The sequence below is a fragment of the Phodopus roborovskii genome, unplaced genomic scaffold, assembly GCF_943737965.1.
Source record: "Phodopus roborovskii unplaced genomic scaffold, PHOROB, whole genome shotgun sequence".
Classification (NCBI taxonomy): Eukaryota; Metazoa; Chordata; class Mammalia; order Rodentia; family Cricetidae; genus Phodopus; species Phodopus roborovskii.
Window position 1 is genome coordinate 18071457 of NW_026125444.1, and position 26138 is coordinate 18097594.

A 26138-nucleotide genomic window follows, 5' to 3' on the forward strand; every position below is an offset into this window, starting at 1 on the left:
CTTCTCTATACTAATCCCCCACACTGACCTATGTTTAAATGTATATAATACATACATACATAACACACAGACACACACACATACACAACAAATATGATTTATTACTGACTATCTACATTTAGGAACAGTTCAAAATCCCCCAAATTCTTAATAGTCCCATAGATCCTCTTGTCTAGCTCAGTTACTACCCAAAATGAATGGCTCCAAGATTCTTGCTTTGAATTCCCTTCCTGGGAGACTGTAATCTGTAATCTGAAATAAACTTTTTCCTACAGTTGCTTTTAGTGGTGGTCTTGATCATAGCAATAGAAACCTAACTATAAGACAGATGCCTTTCCCGTGGCACTATGAACACAGAGGATGCTTTATAGCTATGCTTGATCCCTTCCTATCCCCTTTACTCTCATTTGCCATTTGGAAACATATGCAAGAGGCTAAAAGAAAACCACAATTCTCTGAAATCCCATGTCCACCTCAAATGCAATATGACTTCTCATGTTAACACTTGCCTTTCCTGAATCTTTTATCATTTTCTCTAAGCTGCTCCACCATTGCCCACATGCAAAGAACATCAACTTTATATGTTTTCACCCCTTCCCAGTCCTGTTTCACATAACCAGAAAGGAGAAAGAAAACAGAACAAGGTACCAGTAGGAATCGCACATTTTAGCTCTAATGGTCTCTTTCACACTAAGGATGTTTGGCTGGTGATAGTCCATATCAAGGAGACCCAAGATGGAGGCATATCAAAATTCTATGGAGGCTACAAAGCTGGGGTCCTTATTGCCCACACCCCACTTTAAAGGCCCACAGGATCCCCTCTGACTCACCGCACTGCTGCAAGGGATGTCCTTCACCTTGAGCCAGGCCAGGTCCAGTGTTCCCTCACCTCGGTAACAGGACTGCAGGCGCTCCTTAATGCGGTCATTGATCTGTTTCAAGATAAAGATACACAGAGCAGACTCATCCAGAGATTTCATCTTCCGCTTCTGGCCCTTGGAGAAGACAGTGAAGAGGAGGTCAGCATCTGGACGGACGCCCAAGGTCCGGCCCAGCACAGCACCAGCTTTAGACAGGTAGGCAGCCTGTAGCAAGCGATATTCCACTCCATTGCGCTCACAGCCAATGGGCACCTCCACGTAGGAGTTGAAGGCTGTGTCCTCTTTGCAAAGCCTCACAAGCTTTGACGTGTACACCTGCTCCTTTGTCGTGGAGCCTGGGGGAGACACCATCTCTGGCTGAAGGGTCAAAAAGTAGACAAAGTTGCCACTGCTGAAACCATAGACATAGTAGATATCAAAGTCAGGGATAACAGTGAAGGTGTCTGAAGGGATCTTGATCATGGAGGCCACAAATTCATCGTGGAAAACATAAGCAAACATGCCATCTGCCTCAGAGTTCTTAGTCAGCTTCCGGCTAGAGATGGTAGGAAAATATTCAGGCTTGCCATCCACTGCGGTGGCAATAAAGAGTTTATCATCCAGATTGCTATAGGAGACGATCACCCCAAACACAGAGCCACTTTCATTAACCCCGGACAGGTAATGCTCTTTCTTGTGGAAGGGCTCTCCCAACTTGAAGAGGTCCTCTAGCCTGAGGAGCTTGCAGATACCCTGGTACAAGCTCCCACATGCAATCAGCCTATTTTCTTTGTAGTCTATAAGCAGCATCTTGTTGACATTATTGGTGCTGGCCAGGGGCTCATTGCAGGTCTGAACAATACGAGGTGGGTAACACTTGGGGTTGTCCTCATCTGGCCCTGTCTGGTGAGTCACCAAGACCTTGAGGTCACTAGAGAGTTTGTAGATCCTGTTGACAGCCCCCAAATAAATGTGTCCTGTCCTCTCGTCCACCACAAGGTGATTGAAGCCCTCAGTGGGCTCCCCTCGGAATGTGACAAAAGACCGCTTCTGAGGTGGCTGGGGTGGCTGCCGTGAAAGCAGAGTAGAGGAGCCCATCCCCACCACCAGGAGATGGGACAACAAGCAAGTCCAGCTCCAGGGCATGGCTTTCATCTCAGAGCAAGGTCCTGTCAAAACAGCAGCAACCAGCACAACCGTCCCTCGGGAGGGCCAGGATTCAGCAGGGCTGTCTCCCCTAGGAAAGAAAGAAGATTAACATGTGAGTGAACAATGGCAGGGCTTTGGGACACCTGCAGATCTTCCTGAATTTAGTACACACGTGGAACCAACCTGTTCCGGGAAAGCCAGAGGCCAGCGGATCCACACCCAAGTACAGGTGCATGAGATGTTATGTTGGTTGTGGCAGCTCTAGTACTCCTTACCAGTAATAATGATGGGTGATAATGGCAATGAGGATAAAGGTGATAGTGGCGATGCTGATAAGAAACAGTGTTGCCTACTAAGTCTGGTTTTGTACCAGTCTCTGGCCAGTACCTTTGGATGCTGTCTCATTTCACCTTAGTAACCCTTCTATGGTGAGTATCTATCTTCCAACTGCCCTTCTAGAGCTAAGGTCTACACTTATCTGTGAACACAAAGTTGATACACATGAACCCTACATTGGTAGTTCCCTGGAACAGGTTCCAACTTGGAGAGTCTAGTGAACAGCATCAACAGAAGACTGGGGGGGGGGCATCTACACTTGAGTCTTCCTCTGCTTCTCTGTCTCCATGTTCTGTGGCCCATCCCCTGCCTACTTCATTAGACCTAAGACAGAGTAACAGTGCTCTCATTGTTACTAACTCAAAAATGCAACACTAAAGCTGGGTGGTAGTGGTGCACACCACTCAAAAGATAGAAGCAGCAAGTTCTTTGTGAGTTCGAGGCCAGCCTGCTCCACAGAGCTAGTTCCGAGACAGCCAGGGGGAAAAAAAAAAAAACCAAAACAAACAAAACCAAAAAACTAGCACAACCCCATGGAGAAACCAGTCCTTCACAAATACTCTCATTACTTTCTGCTCAAAAGACCAAATCTGTACAACTTGTTTCATGTCACAACATTAACTTGCTGCCAACAGAAGCCTGTGGTCATTTTACACCACATTTTACAGCTAAGGAATGTGAGCTTAGGGGACATTTGTGGCTTGTATCACCAAAAAAAAAAGGAAAAGGTGGCTGAATTAGTCCACAGTAGGTCCTTAACCATCTCATTTCATCCCACAGCAAGGGCTGGACTCCACCTCCTGTTATCCACAACAGAATTGTTAAGGCCACCGTTATAACTGCTGTCCCTGACACACTTTGTCCTTCATGTCTCCTCTGCCAGACAGTTCAGGGAGGTTAAAGTAAAGCCCGCATCCTCCATCTCTTCAAGTTGCAGGGGCCACCAGACCCACTCCCCGTACAACCCACCCAGGTGTGGGCTCTCCTATCATTTTAATGAGGGACATCTTGGCTGTCTCCTATGGTGGGGGCCTCCTCTGGCTCCTGTGATTTTTCTTTGAAAGGAGAGAGAAAGTGCTTCAGAAACCATCGGTCCAGCAAATAAATAAATAAATAATCTCCAGAGCACAAAATTGCCATCCTACCAGTTGCCTTCATTTCTATTTAATATACTTTCTGCATGTGTTTTCCAGGCAACAGCATCACATTTCTCCCAGCTTGGATGAAATAAAGGCTGGGATCTTCAATATCTTATTTAGGGACATCTCAGCTCTGTAGGATTTCTCATTCCCCCAAGCTCCTAAAAATGTGGTTATGGGATGAGGGAAATCATTACAGTAATATCAGTCACCCCAGCAGGAAGAAAGGACAGGTTAGCCAGACACTCAGAGAAGAGAAAAAATAAATAGAGATTTATATTGTCAGCCAACATCCTAAGACAAAGCACCTCAATGAGACATGAGAGGAAGAACCCTCTAACAGATGGGACCCCTACCCCAACAGCAGCACTGTAAACAAAGGGCCTTGGTTCATCTTCCCACATGGTTCAAATGTGTACATGGGCACCGCAGTACAGGCTTCTTGGGTCCGGCTGTCAATTTACTGTTAATCCATGAGAAAACCCACCAGAACCTACCTACTTCATGAGATGAAGTTGTGGGACATCTGACAGCATGCTTTGGGAGTTCTTATTTGAGGAGCGGGAACAAAGAACAAGCTTTTGGAGACCTTGTCAGGGGCAGCGTTTGAGCCAAACCATGAACTTGGAGAAGACTTTCAAAGCTGGAAGAAAGGGGCCTTCTTGGGAGAGTGTCCACAATGGAAGTCACAAAGCAGGGCGTGAGCAAGGAAGCCTAGGCATGGAGCACACAGCTCAGGAAAGAATCGGGAAGAAGGTATGGCAGCAGAGAGACAGCCATGAGCCCTGTCAGGCTATCACTCCAAAGCCAAGACTAAAATGCACAGAGCTGGGGGAAGAGGACAAACTAAGAAAAGCCAAGAAGCTCTCCCCTTCGCTGGGGGAGAGATTAGAGCTGAGGACTGGTGAGGTCCGGGAGCCAAACAGGTTCTATCCTAATCACTAGTGCATCCTGTCACCAAAGCCCTGCCCAGTACACAGAGGAGACTCAACAACTGAAGCAGGGAAGAATGAGGGATGGAGTTAGGGATGGGATCCAGGTCTATACTGGAGCAAAGTCCATATGCTTCCTAGAAATGCTTCATTCCAGAACCCAGAATATGGAGCCCTTGGAGTATAATTCACACAAGTCCCAAACACACAGGTCCCAGGTTACCATCTACCAAACCCAGAGAAATAGAGGTTCCTGTGTCCTGCAGGACACTACCCGGGAGATGACACATGTCAATGGGTCCTGTTACCATGATAATTCTGAAAGTAGTGATGAGCACTTGAGCACCTGGCACAGGAACTCTGTTCATCACACAGTAGGTGCTTAGCTGTTGATAATAAGGTTGAAATTGGGTTAGAAAGATAAGAATTATGATAAGGGGATGGTACCTACTGGGATAAAAGATGAAGATGAAGGTTGGGACAATAACTCAATTGGCAAAGTGCTTGCCATGCCCGCATGAACACATGGATTTGGCCTCTAGAAACCATGTTAAAAAGCCACACCTGCCAGCATATATGTTTATAATCCCAGTCCTAGGAAGAGAAAGACAGGAAGGTCCCTGGGACTCCTTGCCAGCCAGCCTGATATAATCAGTGAGTTTTAGGCTAGTGAGAGACCCCCATCTCAAAAAATAAGGTAGATGACAACAAAGGAGAGATACCCAAGGTTGACCTCTGACCTCTATATGTTCATGCAGAAATAAGCATGCACTAGCACACATGTATACCCACCCCACACACACATGACACAAACACAATCAGTTAATCAATAACAAAATATAGATAAAGGTTGGCAATGAGGGATAGCACATACCGCCGATTTGCCATTCGGTGCTCTTCCTATCACATTTGGCCTCTTCCGACTTTATCTAAACCTACTCCAACATCTGCTCCCCAGGCTTTGAAAGTGACAGCTTTTGGGCGCCATATGCTCTGCTGGCTAACAGGGCTCTCATTGCAGCTCTGCCAACAGCCAAATTCCAGAGGGGCTTGTATACTCGCTGGAAGACACGGGCAGGTTGGGACACAGCCACTAGCCCTTTGGGAGGGAAAGTTCAGCAGACCCTGCATCTGAGCATGCCACGTGCCTGACATTTGGCCCAGCTTCCTGTCCACACTCAAAGGCCCACAGCCAATCCACCACTCCCTAGTCAGCGCCAGGCAAGACAAGGCAGACCATAACCATGATTTCCTGGGCAGGCAGGGGCCACAGCTCACTCACCATCTTCTATTAGGTACAAAAATGAGACACAGTTATGCATCTCAAACACTTATCACTTTTATCTGGCAGTAATGAAATTGCTGTTCCTGGAGGGGCAGAGGGACTTGCAGAAACAGTAACAAGTGATGGGAATCAACAGCCAGAAAAAGGATTGAAAAGGGAAGGGAGAAACAGAAAAATGGAGAAGGAAGAAGCATGAACAATCACGTGGGTACTAACCACTTTTCTGAAGACCCCACTGAGGGCCTGGCCAATGCCAGTCTCCCGACCCCAGCTCAAAGGTGGCCTTCTTCCCACAGAAGGGCAGAACCAGTAGCCTGCTCTCACCCAGGGTCATCTAAAGTTGGTCTGGCCTCACAAAACTGCAAACTTCCAAAGGGTGGAGGTGTCTATGCCAGGATGTCAACCCATAAGGGCTGTCTTTAGCCCAGGAGTGCTCTACCCCGATTCCTGACCCTTGCATCATTTCTCTCTCAAATACCTATTTATGTGATTTTAAAATAATTTTTTTAAAGCACCAGCAAATCACTACAGTGTTTTCTGAGGGCTTTCTGAACCAGGCAGATGGACAGGACAGAGGACAGGACACTCCACAGACCAAATCAAACCCAAACACACTGTTACCTCCCCTTCATGAAATCAGACTTTAATTCTGAGTGGTCTCGTGGGAGAAGGAACTCATTTTTAGAAGCCGATCATCATTCTGATTAAAGCAGTTGGGACTGCCTTTGTTTTATATGGCAAGTTTTGAAGAGCTCAAACTAATTTTCATGAAGTGCTACCATCCTCTCAGACTCCTGAGTGGCAGAAAGAAAGTTATTATAGAGCAGTTTAAAATAGCAATTAGCTCACAAAATTCCTTCAGAGCTTATATACCGTCTTCGTGTACACTACCTCGTTTTGATTTTATTATTCACCATGACTCTATTGGGCTACCATTGAATGTTATCTCAAAGAGCATAGACTAAGAATTGCTGGGGCCATCTTGCAACTCAAGGGGACCCCAGGGGGAGCAAATACAACAAAGGGCCCCAAACAATGAAGCTATAAGAGAACAGAATGATTACAGGTGTCCGAATCCCAGTTCAAGTTATGTAGATGTCTATGTGGTGTGCCTAACACCATCTCTATGTCTGCCCTGCCCACATAATACATGAGCCCAAAACTCTCCCCTTTCCATAAGCCAGTCAGGTTTGGGTTTCTGGGATCACAATGGAAGAATCCTGCTTTCTATTTTGTGATGAAATACCATGAACAAATTCAAGTTGGAAAGAAAGTTTATTTCAGTATATGGCTCGACATCACTATCAATGACTGAGGAAGTCAGAGCAAGCACTCAATCAGGGCAAGAACCTGGAGGCAGGAGCTGATGCAGAGGCCATGGAAGGATGCTTCTCACTGGCTTGCTAAGATGTGGCTAGCTCAGCCTACTTCTTATACATCTCAAGACTGCCTGCCCAGGGGTGGCCCTGTCCACTTTGAGCATTCTCACATCAATCTTCAATCCATAAGTTGCCCTACAGGCTTGCCTCCAGGCCAATGTGTGGGGCATCAGGCCAATGCAATGGAATTTTCTCACAACTGAGAGTCCCTCTTCCCAAACAAATGTAGCTCATGTCAGGTTGACAAAAAACTAACCAGGGAAAATCCTAAGCCACACAGAGAGAAATCCAAAAGTGTCTATCACCACAGCCTCTCTACCAGGCTGTTCTTCGGTGAGGTTAATAATGAGCCTAATAGAATTCTGTGTCCCCTGCCTGTAGAGATTAACCATAGTTCTATAAGTGGTGAGGCATTGTCCCAGGTAAGAGTTGGGGGTGAGTATGGGTGTATGGAAGTTCATAACCTCCATTGCTCCCCCATCTTCAGGCTATACTCACAAGGCCCCCATGGCTTTCATGTCTCTCTGATTCCAGGAAGACTCTATGATGCCCCGATCCCATGTTTGTACAGGAATTAGTACCCACCAGAGATCCAAAGAGAACAAGCTGGCAAATTTGTCCAGCAATGTTGTCCTCTCTAATATCCAGAGTCCCTTAAGAATAAGGATCACGGGTTGGCAAAACGGCTTACCAGATAAAGCATCTGCCACCAAGATGATGACCTTAGTTCAGTCCCTAGGCCCCGCAAGATGGGAAAGAACAGACATTTGCAAACTGTCCTCTGATCGCCACATGGTGTATATACTCTCTCATACACAATAAATATGTGTAACAATTTTTTAAATAATAAAATTTATAGGATTTTTCATCACAGATTATCTCCAGTTCTGAGCCTAGATCCTGAGACACAGGAAGTATTTAATGAATGCCTGAGTATGAAGGGAAGAAAGAAATGAATGACTCTCATGACAGAGTATACGAGATAGCAGCTGATGTCATGGCTAAAATTCAAAGTGAATCTCAATGCTGTACTAACAAGGTCAAAGAGGATCTGGATTGACTAAGTCAGTTTTCCCTACCTAATCGAGGGCTTATAAATACTTAACATACTCAATTTTGTCCTTTCCAAACGTGAGCACAAATGCATCTGCGGAGCCACACCTTCCATGCATGATTTACAAGAAGACCAGCAGTCCACCAGCAGAAATATTATCACAAGTCACCTTGGGCCTACAAACTAAACTTTCCCATTCTCAACCAAGAAATCCAGTGCGGTCTCTGTCAAAGAAAGGAGTAGGGCCTGAGAAGTTTGCATTGGGGGAAACAGCACAGGAGATACAAGTTGCTAGAAAGCCAGCATGCATACACTCATTCATCTAATGACTATTTTTTCCCTAGCAAATGATTGACAATTGAACATATGCCATAAGAGTAATCCTGAGCTAAGACCAAAGGGTAGTTCCCCTAGAGCAGACTGTAATGTCCCGGCTCCCCAGTGCCTGAGGGTCTCCAAGAGAGCCTCAGCTGTCCCGTGGGGAAGTTGTACAGAACTTGTTGTCCTCAGCCTCTTCTCAGAAGCCAGGGACTCCACCACTTGCCTAAGTCCTGCAGACAGTATCAAGACTAGGAAACTGCAACTTCAGCATGCAGGATGGTCATGAACAGAAAGCTAACGTTGACGAAGCTCTTCGTTATGACCGGGAGGCAGCCCTTGATATTCGAGGCACTGTGATGCCAAAGTGAGTCAGGAGTCACTACAGCATGGTTTTCTCCACTCCAGGCCAGGCTTGGAAGATTGAAAAACACAGAAATTTGCAGGGAAGCATGATCTGGGCAGCAAATGATCAACAACTTTTCTAGTGTCTCATTTGAAGATGCAGGCTGGCCAGGAATTGGGGTTCAGACCCCATTGCTGAAGCCTGGCATCGATCTGGCTGCTGTTTGCTGTCTCGGATGACCAGCACAGCTTATATGAAAGCCCTTGCCTGGCTGTCCTGCTCCCAGTACTGGTTTTCCATCCTCAGACACCGGCAATGGCCGCTGTATGCACAGAGATGGAAGGACATCATGGAAAAGTGACCAAAACATCCTGCAAAGTGACGGTACTTTAGCTATTATAAGAAATGGTGGACGTTTGGCTCTCAGAAGGGGTCCTGAGATCCACTTGTCCTATGTGTGTGGCTTTGGACTTGTATGAGTAATTCTCATCTGGAAGGAGACCCAGCCACAATGGCCTCCGGCCTCAGGCTCACAGCTCAGCACATTTTGGTTGCTTTGAGCCACATCTGATGGTCTTATGGGTGAGAACTCACTTTGGAGATCTCGTCTCCTCTCACAGGCAGGGGAAGAAGCTGGGTGTTCTGAGCTCACAGTCATTCACATTTATGCCAGTGACATTCCCTGAAGCCTCCTCTGAGTCACCATGAATCAGGACACTGCAGACACTCACTAGGAATGGTGCCCTCGCGGGCCATGGTCTGTCCAGTTTCCCCATCTGTAAAGTGCTGCTCCTAGAAGCCAGGTGGAAAAGGTCATGCACACGTTGCTCTTCTGGTGGACCACTGGAGAAATGAGGAAGTTTAGGCTTCCCAGAACGTAGTTTATCACGGATATGAGGAGGGGTCCTCAGAACATATTGGTAGAGGTGCCCCAGGAAGAGCCAGGCAGAACCCCGAGACAGTAGTGTCTGCAACAACCAGGAGTGTTTTTTACAGTTGACCCTGAAGTTGCTCTTTGAGACTCTGAACCTTCAAGTTGTCTTCCGAGCTATTCAGCCAACACTGTGGAATGTCTCTGGTACACCAACCACGCTTTAATCCAGCAGCCTGCCCTCAGTGAGCTTGGGCCCACATCACTCTCCCTAGAGTTTACTTTTTCTCTTCCAAGAGGAAGGACCAGGGAGTTGGACACATATGTCATCAGTTCTGTGTTGCTCTATCTCATTACCCAGGGAATATGACTTTGCTTTTTCTGGCCCCCGGGGCTGTGTAGGACAGCTGGTGGAAGAGTAGACAGGAAATCTGCAAGCCCTCAACACCCCATCCCCCACACAGGTCTAACAGAAAGCCTCAAATAAACTGACCCATCACATCTCTTCCCCATCCTTTAACAGGTAAGAGACAGACGTTACCATCCTCTGACTGGTGCAAAATATCTAACTAGACTTGTGTTTTCTTTCTGTATGTGTGTGGTACTGAGGTCTGAGCCCAATGATTCATATATGCCAGTTGAATACTCTGTGACCAAGCTACATCACAGGCCCTCAATTCGACTCTCCTAACACAATGTTGTCAGGCTCCTTGGAAGCAATACAAACAGATGAAGTTTTAGGAAGTCAAAGCTGACAGACAGTCTGTTCTTAGGTCCTAGGAGCCGAGTATCTCTCCAGCCACCTCCCCTGAAACTGACATCATCCCGGTCACTGCCACCTGTATCAGAGTCGAAGTAGCCATTGCTCTTCCAGCCCCAACAGTCTTCTTGCAAAGAATCCAAAGCCCCACCAAACAGCAGAACCATGGAGGAGCAGTTGGCTTGAGGCATACTTTGCTAGGTGATGGTACCTCCATTGTCCCCCAAGTCTAGTGCTATCTCTTCCATGCCTTCCTTGTCCCCCTACTCCATCCATCCCTTCCTTTTTCAATCCCAGAGGAAATCAGGAAGTGAACAGCTGCCTGCCTCATCGGTCTATACTCACATAATTAGTGCTATTTAATTCCACAACGAGGCAAAACTCATAAAACACAAAATACATTTCAGCTGTGTGCCACAAGTCCTGGCCGGAATCCCCACTGCAGCCGGAAGTGGAATACAGTTGTATTTGCTCCCTAAAAAAAGATAAATACATTCAGAATGGAGGCGCAGAGTTTTGAAGCCAGGCACTGCTACTACTTGGCAGTATGCAAAGCAGAAGGAACAAGGGATTCTGGTCCCTAAAGTTTGGAAACCATTTCCATTGCCATGACAACAATGACTATTAAAAACATTTCCTATTGATTAAGGAATGCCAGTATAATATGTCATTTCCTTGTAAGGTCATTGTGGACTCACCCTCTCGAGCACTGATACCTGCTTTAAGACGTCGTCCCCAGTCACCGGATGGGAAGACATCACTCTCCCGTGTCCTGGGCACACACATGAGTCAGATCCTTAAGCAGAAACCTACGGCCTCTAACAATTATTCCAGTTTTAACTAACGTGTCCCTACCTCCCAACTGCTATCCCCTGTCAACCCTGCTGTGCTGACTGACACCTCCCTGCCTTTAGTGTTTATCCAGCCACACATGGGGTAAGCCACAGAAAACTGCTACCATTCACCCACGGAATTTACACTGCAGCTGTGTGACGCTTTCTGGGGAGACATGGGAAGCATTTATGTTCCCTAGCTAAAGAGGGACTGACCAATCAAAGAGGAGATTCCATCAGAGAGCAGTTTAGTGAACAGGGGCTACTTACTGGTTGGTGCACAGGTGACTCACCAGCAACTCTACTATGGAGAAGTCCCACTTGAGACAATCATTTACCTTTCCCGTAATGGCAAATGGAATCCAGAGGTGGGACTCCATGAGGACCTTGCGAGCCTCTCTGTGCTAGGGAGGGATATCTCAGAAGACCAGATCTCACGAGGTTGTCATGTGGTCATCACAGTTGCTCTACTTCAAGACCACGATGCTCATGTCAAACCCAGTGGAAACAGCTATGACATTCTACCAGGGGCCATCATCACTGGCAAATCAGCATAGTCCAAACCTCTGAGGTTAACCTGTGTCTCCAAGTCAGGACCTTACCCTCTTCCCAATGCTGGGAGCATACCGGTCCTCTCCTACAGCATCCCTGTGAACACACTCCACTCTTCCCCTTTTCAAGGTGACAAGAATACAGAATTAAGGGAGGGTCTAGAGGAAGGCATGGTGCATCTAATTAATACTGGATGCTGCGGATAGCCTCTTTCAGGATCCCTCAGAACCGTGTCTGTGGAAGGGGCACAACACATAGGCCAGCTGCAGAGGATCGAGTCTGCTGCAAAGTCCAGAAGGCCATTATTTCCAGTGGCTCTGAGTCTGCTCTGCATATAAGCCGTGGATGGGAACACAGCATCCTCTAGGCAGAGAAGACGTGCCGGTCAGTTCACTGTCCCTCTCACATGCCCCATCTACCTGCATTACGACTACCACCTCTCGTGGGTGCAACATTTGCCTTTGAGTAACTCAAGTGCACTGAACACTCATGATTCCAAAAGCTGGGGACTGAGCCTCAGAGACGTTCACTAACCTCCCATATGTCTTAGTGTTTATATCGCCGTGACAAAACACCATGACCAAAAGCAGTGTACAACTCTCCGGATGCACTCCATCACCGAGGGACAAAGTCAGGGAAGATATTCAAGGCAGGAACCCAGGGACAGGAACTGAAGTAGAGACCATGGACAAGTGTCACTTACTGCCTTTATCTCCATGACTTGATAAGCCTGCTTTCTTATTTAACCGAGGAACATTTGCCTATGGATGGCACTACCCATGGTGCCCTGGGCCTTCTCCATCCATCACTAATCAATAAAATACCTCATAGGCTTGTCCACAGGCCAGTCTTACGGATACATATTCTCAGCTGATAGTCCCTCTTCCCAAATGACTCTAACTTGTGTCAAGGTGATATAAAAGTGACCAACACGCCATATTAATGCTTCTGCGGGCTCTGCTTTCCCCTATAGTACAAAGCTTCCATCTGTGCCATCACTGGGGACCATAGAGCAAAACTAGGAGCAGAAATGAGTCTAGAAGGCCCCAGTGCAAATGGATGGCTCCTACCTGAGAAGAGGCAAGGCCATATTAGCGTACTGAAACCTTTAAACATGTTATTGCATCGACAGGCATGGGTGTCATGTATGTCATGGAACCTGGTGCGGTCTCACAGTTGGGCAAGTGTGGGAGAAGACAGCAGATAGTATGCCAAAGCCAATCAGCAAGCAGGACGGATGTCTCACATCTATTTGCACATTTGTTCAACAACATATATGCAGCTCCTTGCGTTGTAATACCGGTAACCTGCCTTTTAAGAGTGAAGCTATAAATGAGACAATATTGTGTTTGATCCTATTAAACATATTAATTAAAAGACAAAACTGTGAACACAGCTCAATGGTAGGGTGCTTATTGAGCATGTGTAAGGCCCTAGGTTGCATGCCCCGCACCATATACACACGTGTATGCGCACATGCTCAAGAGGAAACAAAATAAGCAAAATAGCCAGTTCGGATAATATTAGCACCCAAAGGAAAAGGTGCAGGGATAATTGCTGAAGATAAAATACTATAGGTGGGGTAGCGAGTCTGAACCGGCCAAATGATTTCCACAAAGCGAAGGACTAATAACCAGGGGGTGGCTGCCATTCAAAGGTTTGGGGGCGGGTCTTCTAGACCAATGAAAAAGTGACCACAAAGACCATGAAAAAGAAAAAAGAAAACCCACTAAGGGAACTAAGCATGGACTAAGCATGAAGTATGACTGTGAAGCTCAAGAGGAAGGTTGCAGATGCTGAGGGTTTTCCACAGAACCGTGGAGAGGAGTTTGTGTTTATCACAAGCAGCACGAGAAGCCCGAGAAGGGACATGGTCAGGCCTGGGGCTGGCCGTCAGCCTGGCTGTGGTGTACAGAGGGCTTAAAGGAAGAGGAGACCTGCAGGATTGCAGTGAGGAGTGATAGGAGACCTAAGCCAGGTTGGCAGAAGATGAAGCATGGCTGTCCCAACATGCTTTTCTGGTGAGTTCCAAGATGAGAGGGGAAGAGGAGAAAGGTATTCATCCTACCTATCCAAGGTTTTGAGTGCCTATCTGAGTGGGTAGTGGTGGTATCATTTTAATGATTGGGGACAGACTGAGGAAGAACCAGTCAAGAGCCCTATTTGGGACCTCAAGAGCTAGATTGACTGAAGAGACTGTCCTGTTCCCAATGGTTATGATAATTGTCTAGGGGAAATGACTTACAAAGGACAAAGCTTGTGGTCTCTAGAAGACATGGAATGTAAGTGCTTCTGAGAGGATGCTAACATCGTCATATCTAAATAAGAAACCGACTCTCTCTGAGATGAAATGAGGCTGGTGTATGAACCTACAGTACCAAAGGACCCTAGGGACCATGACCTCTCACCTGAACTGATCCCTTGAGAGTGTCAATTTTGCACTAAGCTTTCTAGGCTGGGAGAAGTGATGTCAACTAGAATGCCTTTCTTAGGAACCTATAATTTTATGCTTGTATCTCATGAAATAGTAATAGCAAAACTTCCATTTTATCAAAGAGAAATTGAAAATGTCCTTGCAATATAGACTATTCTGTAAACTTCATTAAGTTTCCAACCAAATTTAATGCAAATGTAAACAGAAAAAAAGTGCCCAACATCTCTCTGTCACATAGTCCTTAGCAAAAAGGCCATCTTTGCAGTCACACCATGAGCAGCAGCCTGGGCTCTGGAAAACAGTGACAGCCATAGGCCAGGCTGATGAAAATTCAACAGAAATCAAAAGAACTCAGGCTGAGGAAGGGACTCCTTCTGAAAAATACTGGTATATAATTTACTATTTCAACCATTTTTTATGAGTGTGGCTCAAAGATCTTAAATACATTTGCAGTGTTGCGCAGCTATTTTCATTATCATCCATCTCCAGAATCCATTCATCCCAAGCTCCAACTCATCTTCTTAAACACAGCCACACTTCCCTTGCCACAGACCCAGCAATCACTGCTCTTCTTGGTGTCTCTATGAATCCTGGTGGTTCCAGGGACCTCGTGAACTCAGGAGAGCACCTGCCCTTTTGTATCTGACTTATTTCTCTTAGCATAATGTATTCAAAGTTCATCCAACATGGAGCAATGCAAATTTTAATTTTAAATAATTGAGGTTCTCCCTCTAATAAAGTTCCTGAATTCAAAATAACTCCTGTAGCTGCTGTTTTTATGGGTATGAGGACAGGGAAATTAGAGAAAAACGTGTCGACAGGTGTCTGTCAACGCATACTGAATGGGAATAAAATGGCCTTCCAGCAGCCCACGTGATCCTAATACAATGCTAAGAAGAGCCATTGTTCCTTCAAGACTCAACCCAAAGAGCACTCTGTTCAATGAACTGGGAAACACTGAGCCACTCTCCAGGGGAAGCAGGATGCATATTAGCTTACTTAAAGTCCCACTGGACGCTCTAATGATGAAACTTCCTTAGAGTGAAGCCAAGGTTTCTCAGACTTGTTTGACTAAGGAACCTCTTTCCTGTCATACACCATCACAGTCTTTAAGAACACCATTTCACAATACACACTTGGTTATGTTGATTTCAATCCTGAAAGTGTATGTGTGCCCGATTTCTCCACCCTTATGAAAGTCTTGTACTGCAGGTTGTGAAATTTAAGGTAATTTCCTTCATGCATTGAAACAAATTACCAAGCCTGCAATATTCAGGTCTTGGAAGAACACCCTGAGATGGGGAGAAGCAACTAGAACAGGTGGTGTGGACTCTGTCACTTTCTGTTGAAGATGTAGTGAGCGCTGTGATCATCTGTGTGGCTCCAGAGTGCAAGCCTCCTTCTCTTGGCCTACCCCCCAGAATCCTATTTTCTCTTAGCACAGCAGAGAGGGGCTTTCTATGTTTGTATTAAAACCTGAAGAAAAACAAATAAATGTAAAGAGAGAAACACAAAACAAAATGAGTCTGTATGAACAATAGATTGGTGTCTCCATCTCATTGGGTTTCCACCCATTCCCAAACTCAAGAGCCCGCCAGGCTGCACTCCCAAAGAGCTGACTCTGCATCTGAGGTGCCTGACTCTTCGGTCTCATTTATGGGACAGGCCTATGTTTGTGAAGGCTGCTATGGCTCCCAAAGAAGGGTTACATTATCCAGGTAACAAAGTAGTTTCCAAAAGATTAGAGCTGGATAGTGGTGGTGAGTATCTTTAATCCCAGCACTTGGGAGGCAGAGGCAGGCGGATCTCTGTGAGTTTGAGCCCAGCCTGGTCCACAGAGCTACACAGAGAAACCCTGTCTCAAAAAAAAAAGAAAGAAAGAAAGACAGACAGACAGACAGAAAGAGGACAGCAGGTGGGACTCCTGTGCTCCTCTAGATCTCTTTACGCCTAAACTTTCAGGGGTACTGAGGGTCTGCTGAGGGGGTCAAAACCAGACACACTAGCACAGCAGATATTAGCATGTCTGTACTATAGGAGACAACATAATGAAATAAGGTATTACTTGGGAATCACAAGGACTTATTACATCAACTCTATATATTTCCCTTTTCACTCCATGCTGTGGGAAACACAGGATGTACAGCCTGTATCAGCTGCACTATCAGATATTAACAGAGAGTTATAAATACACTGGCCGGGGATTATCATGAAAGCAACATGTCCAACACTGTGGACGTCTTGAGTCTTTAGACAAGGATGGAGGTGGAGGGATCTCACACCCTCAAATAGAAGTTTTCCCCATTGCAGAGTCTAAACTCTGTGCCTTATACTAATACATGTCCAAGGTGATTAATTCCCTTGCTAATCAAATCTAACTACCCACCAAACATGAACTATTCTCCCCAGTACCTGACCGAGCTTCTAGGCAGTCTAGAAGTCACCACCTCCGATTAGCCGATGAGGAAAACAGGGCTCACTGAGGTTAAAGATCTTTTTTAAGGTCCCAGAGATTCTCCCAAGAAAGAGCTGATTGGCATTGACAGTGAGTAAGAGCAATTCAATGGAGTAAAGTGCCAAGCAGGTACAAAAAGGAAAAAGAAATAAAGCAATCTCTAGAGAATGGACAAACAGGATTCAGTTTGCAGTAGGAAAAATCAATGAGGCAAATGCTCAACCTGTGAAAATCGATGGGGCAACCAACCAATGGCCTGTATTTCCACCTGAATTGATACCTAACCACATGATGTCATATTTGTATTCACCCAAACCAACTTCAAACCCCACCTGCCAGCATACCACCGCCTGGGTACCAGAGTCAACATCTATGGGAGCATCCGCCTGACCCCAGCTGAACATCCTCAAACAGCCCTTGAGAGGTGGCTGATGAAGCCTGCACACAGAGGCTAGAGAAAGAAGCCTCTGGAACAGGGAGATAAGGTGACCTTCTGGGAGCTAATTTAGTCACAATCAAGACATCCATGTGGAAGCCCCAGATATCAGCAGAAGCCACCTTACAAGGCATCCTAAATTGCTGCACAGAGAGTGGGGAGCTGCAATCCAATCAGGGTGACAAGGTTTTATCCTCGGCACAACAATGGAACTCAAGGGGGCTGTGAGGGAAAGAGTGACTACACAGAAGGTGTTAGCTAGCCCAGGGTGGTGGCCTGGAGTGCAGAGCACGTAGCAAGAAGTGCTTGGGGTTCAAGCTCAGGGCATACAGGAGGAGTGAGCTGTGGTGACTGGCTCAGCAGAGGGTGAGCTCTAAGTGATAGCAGTTGTGTTTCAGGGTTCCGTTTACGAGTGACACTGCTCTTAAAGATGTGTAAGCCTGCTTCTGAGTCCATGCTTCCTGCCAGGCAGCCATCCTCCAGTGCTTTCCTTTTCCTTCCTTCCTTCCTCCTTCTCTTTCTCTCTCTCTTTCTTTTTCCTTGCTAGTATCTTCACAGTTTTATTCAAGTATTTGCCCTCTGGAGGACCACATCTGGAACAGGGTTCAAACACAACTGGAGAAAGTTCCATGACGCACAGCCAGATCCATTTATCATAGCTGGATTAAGCCAGGCATAATGATCTTTCTTCTTGATGGTGCAGGAGCAGTTATATGGCCCAAACCTGGCCAATTAATTGAGGTGGGAAGCTTGCTCGAGACTTATTACCCTCTCGACAAAGGAAGCATGTTTCTTCATAATCTGTCAAGCTATTGTGATGCCTGAGAACTGTCGAAGCCCCCAGGAATGATGTCAGTGATATAACCACAATGACAGAGTAGAACAAAAAAAAAAAAGTCTTGGGGTATGATGATGCTGACAATGACCTATTCCTGCAACTGTCCACCCTATCTATGGTTTCCTTATTGGTTCTGGCAAAAGCTGAGATTGTCACACTAGGGTTCTTGGGAAGTTTTGGACTACAAATGTTCAAACAAGATAGCTGTTTATATAAAGACTATGGAGGGGCCTAAGAGGACAAACCCCCATTCTTTCATTAACTGGATAAGAAAAGATCCACCACAGAGAATAATTTAGCATTCTTCCATAAATGCCACCTGTATCTCAGACTGGAGTGAACTGGGTCTGGAAATCTGTTCTACCCTGGCAACACTAGTAAAGACAGGCCCTGGTCTACTTAACCAGCACCAGTGACTGACTTGCACTGAATCTTGGTGCCATCTTCCTTGATAGTAATTTGATAAAACAGCAGAAAATTTGTGCTACTTTCCTGTCCCCACTGTGTGTTGAATCCACTCAGGTGACTTAGGCAATCTGCACACACAGCTATTCCTTGGTGTCTGCAAAGACTTGGTTGTAGGATCCCCCTGAATACCAAAATCCACAGATGCTCAAGCACCTTATTCAAAATGGTGCAGCATTTGCATATACCCTACAAGCATTCTCCTACATGCTTGAATTTCTCTCTAGACTGCTTACAATACCTACTGCAATATGAATATTATATCAACCATTTCTACACTACTTTGTTTAAGCAATTATGACACAAGCGTTTACATACTCAGTAGAGATGAGTTTTAAACATTTGGATGTACAATTGATGGAATCTGTGAATATGGAACCCACAAATTTTTTTGCTTCCCTAAATAGGCCACATTTTCCTTTCCCATTTCATGATGTTGTTCAGAGATTGAGAGAAAATCAATATGAAGTATATAACATAAAGTATAAGTTGTGGGCTTTGGGATTCAAAGCATGTGCTGGAAATCAGCAACAGCATGGGGTGTAGGAATTTTAAAGAAATACAAGTAATAGGATCCCACTCCTAGAGACTGACTTAAATATTCTGCAGGAGATAGCAGTATTCTTTTTTAAATGCCCTTCACGTGAAATGTTCAATCATTCAGGCAGAATGGATGGGAACCTCTGATAGCCGAGTCCTGTCATGGATAGATGAGGAAGCAGGCCTGGGGAAGTCTAGAGACTTCAAATTCACACTTTTGCTAGTCTTGAGCCAGAGCACTGGTAACCTGGTCTTCTGAGTCACAGACTAGATATCTCCCATCATGCTTCAGTGCCAACTGCAGGGCGTTAATGGTGTTGTTTATAATTGATAAGAAGAGAAAGAGCAGAGTAGAAGAATTACCAAAGACTACAAGGAAACTTTTGGGAGTTGATTATGATGCTGCCCAAACTTATTCTTTAAGAATGCAGCTAACTGCTGGGTGGTGGCGGCATATGCCTTTAATCCTAGCACTAGGGAAGCAGAGGCAGGTGGCTCTCTGTGAGTTTGAGGCCAGAATGGTCTACAAAGTTGAGTCCCAGGACAGACAGGGCTGTTAACAAAGAAACCCTGTCTCAGTCTCTCACCCAAAAAAGTTCAAAATAATCTTGACAACATAAAAAAAGAATGTAGCTGTAACTGTGAAGCCATTATATATCAATAAAACCACATTTTAAAATATGCCTATGGGCAATCTACAAAATGTGAAAAAAAAATAGTAGCAAATCAAGTGAATGGTAAAGAACTAGAAGCCAGGGCACGTAAAGAATTCTTACAAGAACTCAACAACAAGAACACAAAAGCATATAAAAGTGGACAAGCGACTTCAAGAGATACTTGTCCGAAGAACACACATCAGTGTACAGCAGTCCCATGAAAACATGCTTGATGTCGTTAGTCATTGGGGAACTAAAAACTGCAACCCTTGACTACTACTGTGTGAATGTAAAACCTCACAGCCACAGTGGGAAATGATTTGGCATTTCTAGCAAGTTATCGGCTATCACTGGGACTGGGAGGCAGGGCTACACATTGGGACCTGCTAATAAACGGAATCCTTTTGCAGAAGTGGAAACTCAAAATCTAAGACCACACAGCCGACAAGCACAGATGAGACTGAGAGACTGAGCCCCAGGCCTTTCCAACCGTAACCCTCCATCTAGCACACTAGGTGCTCTATGTGCCCTTCACGTGAAATGTTCAATCATTCAGGCATAGAGCATGGGAACCTCTGATAGTGGTCCTGTCATGGGTGGATGAGGAAGCAGGCCTGGGGAAGTCTAGAGACTTCAAAATCTCACGTTTTCCTCAAAGGTCAATAAATGAAGATATAGACTTTGTCCATGCTAGCTAGCGAAGTGGCATGAGAATTGTGCATCCCTGCCCAGGAAATTGGGTAAAGAGACAGAAAGGCTGAGGTAATGATGGCAAGAGGCTTTCTCGTGGGCCAGGAGCAGGGAGGAACTGGAATGTGGGCTGTCCTTCTGTATTCTTTTGATATCAGTTGCCTCTTATCAGTGAAGGCAAGTTTCTTCCTTGTGTCGTCCAAATTAGCGTCACACCATACATGCAGCATGCCTGCCACATGCTCTGTAGGAGTCATCTCTTAATGGTCTTGGCATCTCCTGAGTCCACTCTTTCCAAAAGACAGTCTGCTGATAACACCTTCCCATACAAGAGCCTCGGGTGACTCCTACCTCCTATAGAAAGAGACACAGATGGCCTGTTCAAAGACAGGCCCTAATAGAATGGCTATGCCCTCCAGTTTTCAAGGCTTATACTCTTTCTCCTCTGCCTGGGATCCCTTTCTCTTCATCCCTTCCCTATTTCTATACTCAAGAATTTCACCCTGTAAAAATCTACTTTCTACGATTCAGAATCCTAACCATAAAATAGAAATGATGGTGAGACCCACCCTCCTAGGTGTAGTAAAGAATAAAAATGAACAGGGCAATCCACCGAATCCGTGCCCAGCACCACAAACCATTCCTACCTTCCAAGCCCAGGGGATATCTCTTCTTCCCTTGATAGGCACAAGCATTGGTCTTCCTCACCTCCTACTTTGCATTTGCAGAAATGTTTCTATCTGGTTTGAATCCACTTCCCTCAGCTAAGGAAACCCCACGGAGGAGAAGCAGTACTTCTAATTTTAGACCAGCTCACGAGCAGCATAAGTGCCCAACCACAGTGAGAAGCTCAAATAATCAGTTTGGGATGACTTTAAATTGTCCCCCGAGTACCCTTTCAGTGCCTAGAAACCCAAAGGAAGGGAGACAAATGCTGGGGCAGGACACGAACTTAGGAATTAGATGGGTGTAAAGCCTTGGCATGCGAGGGTTTAACGTGCCTCTAGACACACTCTCTTCAAAGGGTTCCCCCAAATCCACAGAGGTTGGCCCCAGTCCAGCTTTCCAGCCCCAAACAACATCTTCCAGCAATTCAAAGAGTCCCTTGTGCTTACTTAAAACAAAAACAAAAACAAAACAAAACAAACAAAAACTAGAGAACCCCCTCTCAAAAAAAAAAAAAAAAATCCATTTTCCTCTTACTTGACACTCAGAGTATCTGCTTTTCTTTTGAGCTGCTTGTCTATGAAGCTTCCGTGACTCTGTCTACCTTAGGGAGTTGGACTTGGTAGAGGCTGCCAAGTCCTCAGCAACCAGGCTGTAGACCCAGAATGTTCAACAGGCCTTTCCCCACTTGCTACCAGCGCCTGGTCCTTCGTCTGCTTGCAGCCTGCCTGGGCACCATCGTGACATGCCAGCACATCACCCTGAATGGGGCCAGAACTCTGGAGCCCACTTCCTTATTCCAGTCCCCTGGTGCTTAACAGCAAAATAAGGGTTTTGGTGTTTTGTTGTGTTTAAGCAAATATCCAGGCAGAAGAGATAAAGAAACTAAGAGATGTCACTTGAGATAGAAAGGGCCTGGACAAACGCAGTCTGGGAAATACAATGGCTGCTTTTTGATGGTTCCTAGGACTGATCCTACTTATATAAATAAATAAATAAATAAATAAATAAACAAACAAGGATGCTGCAGTTTGAGGCATGTCAGGGAGCAGGAGTTTGTAGTGAAACGTAAAAGTAGTCGGTAGAATGAGGAAAGGATAGAGGACTGTTCACTGCTTTGGTTGAAGCAGGGAAATGAGGATCTAGTCAATAGCCCCATCCTCCTCCCACCCTGATCCAGGGCTCCCAACCAACCTGGTGCAGAACCCAGATCCTACCACCTACTCCCACCATTATTAGATATACCGCCTAAGGAAGGTTGTGTCCAAGAAAGAGAAATGTCGTCCAGAGCTCCTGCCAAGGCTTATCCCTGGTACTCACTTACTAAGCCCAACACAGAGGCCAATTACCTATCCGTAATGGGGGTGTCCAAGAATGTCATCTACTGGTGAGGAGACATCCCTGTGTCGCCATCACAGAAAGGAATGAGGGGCAGCAAAGGAAAGGACCGTGGCTTGAGAGTGAGAAGAGCAAGCATGTAGAATGAATGGGATAGACAGACACAAGGTAGCCTGGAGCTGACGCCTTGACTCAGTGATGTCCACAGTAAAGGGTAGAGGAAGTAATAAGTCATGTTCTGCATACACTCATGTCTACCAGTGACAGGCTGCATATGACAGTGAGCCATGAAGATTGAAAACAGAGCTGAGAATCTCCCATGACCCAGCGATGCACAAGTCAGAAGACTTGATATCAACGCCACTATGCTCCTGCTGGGTGTGTTTATTATACGTTTAGCATTAGTGTGGATTCCTTTTACTTATTAGAAGGTGAGATGACTGTAAAATGGCATGTTATGTCAGCAGCCATATGTCTCTTGATGACATTAAGATCACATAAAATGGTTGGCGTCTATCATGTAGCCTTGGGATAATAGTATGCACACAGACAGCAATATGTGCACAGAGGTAAAATTGCCTTAGGATACATTACTCAGAACACACACCATCATTAAATAATACACAGGACTGTATTACAACTATTTAAATATATTTGTATCTCAAAGGAAAGAAAGCAAGCAGCCCTAACTAAGAGTCTTCACACAAAATCAATATCCTGGCTGGATTAGCATAGGAGGGTCATGTGTGCCCTGTAGGCATCCTGAGAGTAGGCAGTACCATGACACTGAGGGCCAGAGCCAACGTCTTCACTTCTTAGTCAGATGTTGGTATTTTAGAAGCTATTACAGTTGGTCTCAGCTAATTAAGACAATTTATTATTTATTGAATGATTTCACCTCAACAATCCGGTGGTTTTAAAAAACAAGCAAATGGTTTTAAGAGATTCCTACAAGGACAGTGTAAGTAGGAAATTAAGTAACATAAACACTATTAATCAATAAGAAAATGAAGAGGTCACCCTTGACTCCGGGCACAAGCTCTTCATCATCCACGCCACAAGCCTCAGGATCAACAAATCGGAACATGAATGGACACTTGTTTCTCTCGAAAAGAAAGCAAAACCATTCAGGAGACTGTTCTGAGAACTCGCCGTGGCTCGCCCTCCTGAACGATGAATTTCCCATTCAGTGCTGATGTACTTGGAGGCGCTGCCTTGGGAGAGGAGGCACACCTCAGTGACACCATGGGCCACATTTCCTCTCCCCTCTTTGCTGAGGGTTTTGTGGCTCATCAGGGCACAGGATGACTGAGCTTTGGTTGATGGGTGTCAAGGAGAAGCCAGGAGAGCAAGAATCTAGTAGAGACTTGTGCTGGCTGGGACCATTCAAGAGACCAATCCCTTCTCACACCATCCTTCTTCCTCCCAGCAGCTGCCGAGTTTTCACTTCAGAGGACATGGGGGTATTGAAGCAAACCACAAGCCTCATTTACCTCAATGGCAATCATCCCCATGTGCCCTGTCCAGCCGATTAGGAAGCCCCAAGGCAAGTATACCACAGAACTAGAACCTGGGTCTCTTTGTCCCTGGATTCCTGCTTGATCTCTTGGTCCTTTCCACAGACGCCACAGGCAAATAACTTTTCTGTAATTGAAAATCAAGACACCTTCCTCTATACAACAGGCCTTAACTGTGGAGATTTTGCCACATGATAAACTCTGGGCTGCAACCTTGACCCCCTCGTCTCTATTTATCCTATCTTATTTATATCATTTGAGAAAGGAAGGAAGTGGGGGGGTTACAGAGGGCAGCTCACTCTAAGTGATGAGCTAGACTCAAGCCAGGAACTCTGACGTCACTTCTCTACTGCTTCTCACAGTCTGGAAAGAAGAAATCGAAGAGACACACACGTGGCATCTGTCCTTAGCCAAGTTTCACTCCGAGTTTCAGATCCCTCGGGTGTCAAGCGAGGCTTTTCTGGGGCACATTTCATGGAGCTTTAAATGAGTGTCCACACACAAAGCTTCAAAGAGTACTATAACGGAGTAGCTGGGACACTGCGTTAGCAGCGAATGCTGTTGCCATTGCTGCTCTTTTCCCATAAGCCGAGTCAGTCTGTCCTCTCGTTCCGACGAATAATCATTTCTTATCCTTTAGCCCAATATTGACTTAGAGAGAAACTGGATTACAGAGGGCAAGTCTAAACTACCCTCCCCATCACCTCTGCGCACACCACGGCTGTACCCTGGCTTCAGTGGATGGATCAAGGAAATGAATGGAGGCGCATCGGGGGAGAAGTAACTTCAGCACACTTTCAGCAGGGCCCACACCTGGCAAGCCACGCCTTCTTCTCTGCGTCAACCTGCCAGATGTAGGCTGTCCTACTGGGATCCCAGACACCTGGAGACTAATTAGGCTGCCGGTCCTTGGGTGAATGCACCCAGAGGCCCCAGAGAGAGGCAGCTGCTAAGAAAGGCAGGCAGGCTGTGAACCCAGAGCCAATGCAAGACAGTAACTTGTCCCCACAACAGCAAGGATTTATAAGCCATCTCCCAAATCAAGAGAAGCTACTAGAAAGTGGCATTAGAATTTATCAAGACCAGGGTTCTGGGATCCCGGAAGTCAGGGCTGTGATAGCCATAGGAGAAGGGGCTTGCTTTGTTCTAACTTGTTTGGTTTGGTTTGGTTCAGGGCCTCATGTAGTCTAGGCTGGCCTTGATTCATTATGTAGCCAAGGATGGTTTTGAACCGCACTTTCTTCTACTCCCCCTCCCTCCTAAGGGCTAGGGTTACACGCATGTGCCTGTCACCCCAGTGATGACAAGATGGAAGATAGAGATAGCTGAATCCTGGAACTAGGCTAAGGTAGCTTAGCCTACATGGCAACATTCCAGGCCAATGGGCATGATCATCTCAATCAAAAGGTAGAAAGTACCAGAGGGACAAAACTCCCACACTTACATATGTGCACGCATAAGCAGGAGCAAACTTTGGCAAGTGAGTTCTGTCATGAGCCCCCAGCTTTTTATTTTTGCTTTTTTCAAAAGAACAAGAAGCTCCCCACCCACACCTGCAGGGGTCAGACTACTTGCCACACAGAAAGCTCCCCTAATGCGCTGGTCTGTAGAGAAGACTCAAGGGAGGTCAGAAGACAGCGATCTTCATTCTCTTGCAATCTACAGTGCCTGAGCCTGAAGAGCAACAGGTTAGGTTGTTGCTGTTGCACTCAGAAAACAGATATCCCTTCTCTCCCTAGACACAGGTTGGACAGGTCACGTGCTCGGCATAACTGAGCTTCTAGGAATTTCTAATGGAATGATAAGATATTTGGGGCAGAAATAGTGAAGCAACTTTGGAGGAAGGTATCCTAATCCTTTGATTTTATTCATTGTGTGGAGTCCAGATCTTTTGGGGGGCAGGAGGGGGTGTGCACATGCATGCCCTCACAATTGTGTGGGTATACATGTGTATACAGGTAAGTATGTGCACACATGTACATAGGCATGTGAGGGTCAGAGGACAACTTTGGACATCATTCCTCAGGCATCTTTCACCTTTTGTTTGAGACTGGGTCTCTCATAGGCTCGGAACTTCACCAAATAGTCTCGGTTAGCTGGCCAGTGAGTGAGAGCCAGGGATTTGCCTGCCCCTTGCCATCCCTTAAGGTGCCACAGGACTGAAGAGCATCGTACACCTGGCCAGAGCCTGGGTAGGACCCAGAAGAGGGTGGAGGTATTTCATCCAATCCATGCTACACAGAAAAGAGGACAGATGAAAGCCCAGAGCAAAAAGGAAGCAGAGGTCAA

At 45.9% G+C, this 26138-nt stretch overlaps 1 protein-coding gene across 1 annotated transcript in view; it reads right to left on the reverse strand.

Annotated features, from left to right (window-relative positions):
* Plxna4 (plexin A4) overlaps positions 1-26138 on the reverse strand; it is a 426662-nt gene that overhangs the window by 358150 nt on the left and 42374 nt on the right. Inside the window, exon 2 of the mRNA XM_051175888.1 lies at positions 831-2097. Coding sequence (XP_051031845.1) covers positions 831-2015 — 1185 coding nt within the window. The 5' untranslated portion in view covers positions 2016-2097. The remainder of the gene's footprint in view (positions 1-830; positions 2098-26138) is intronic.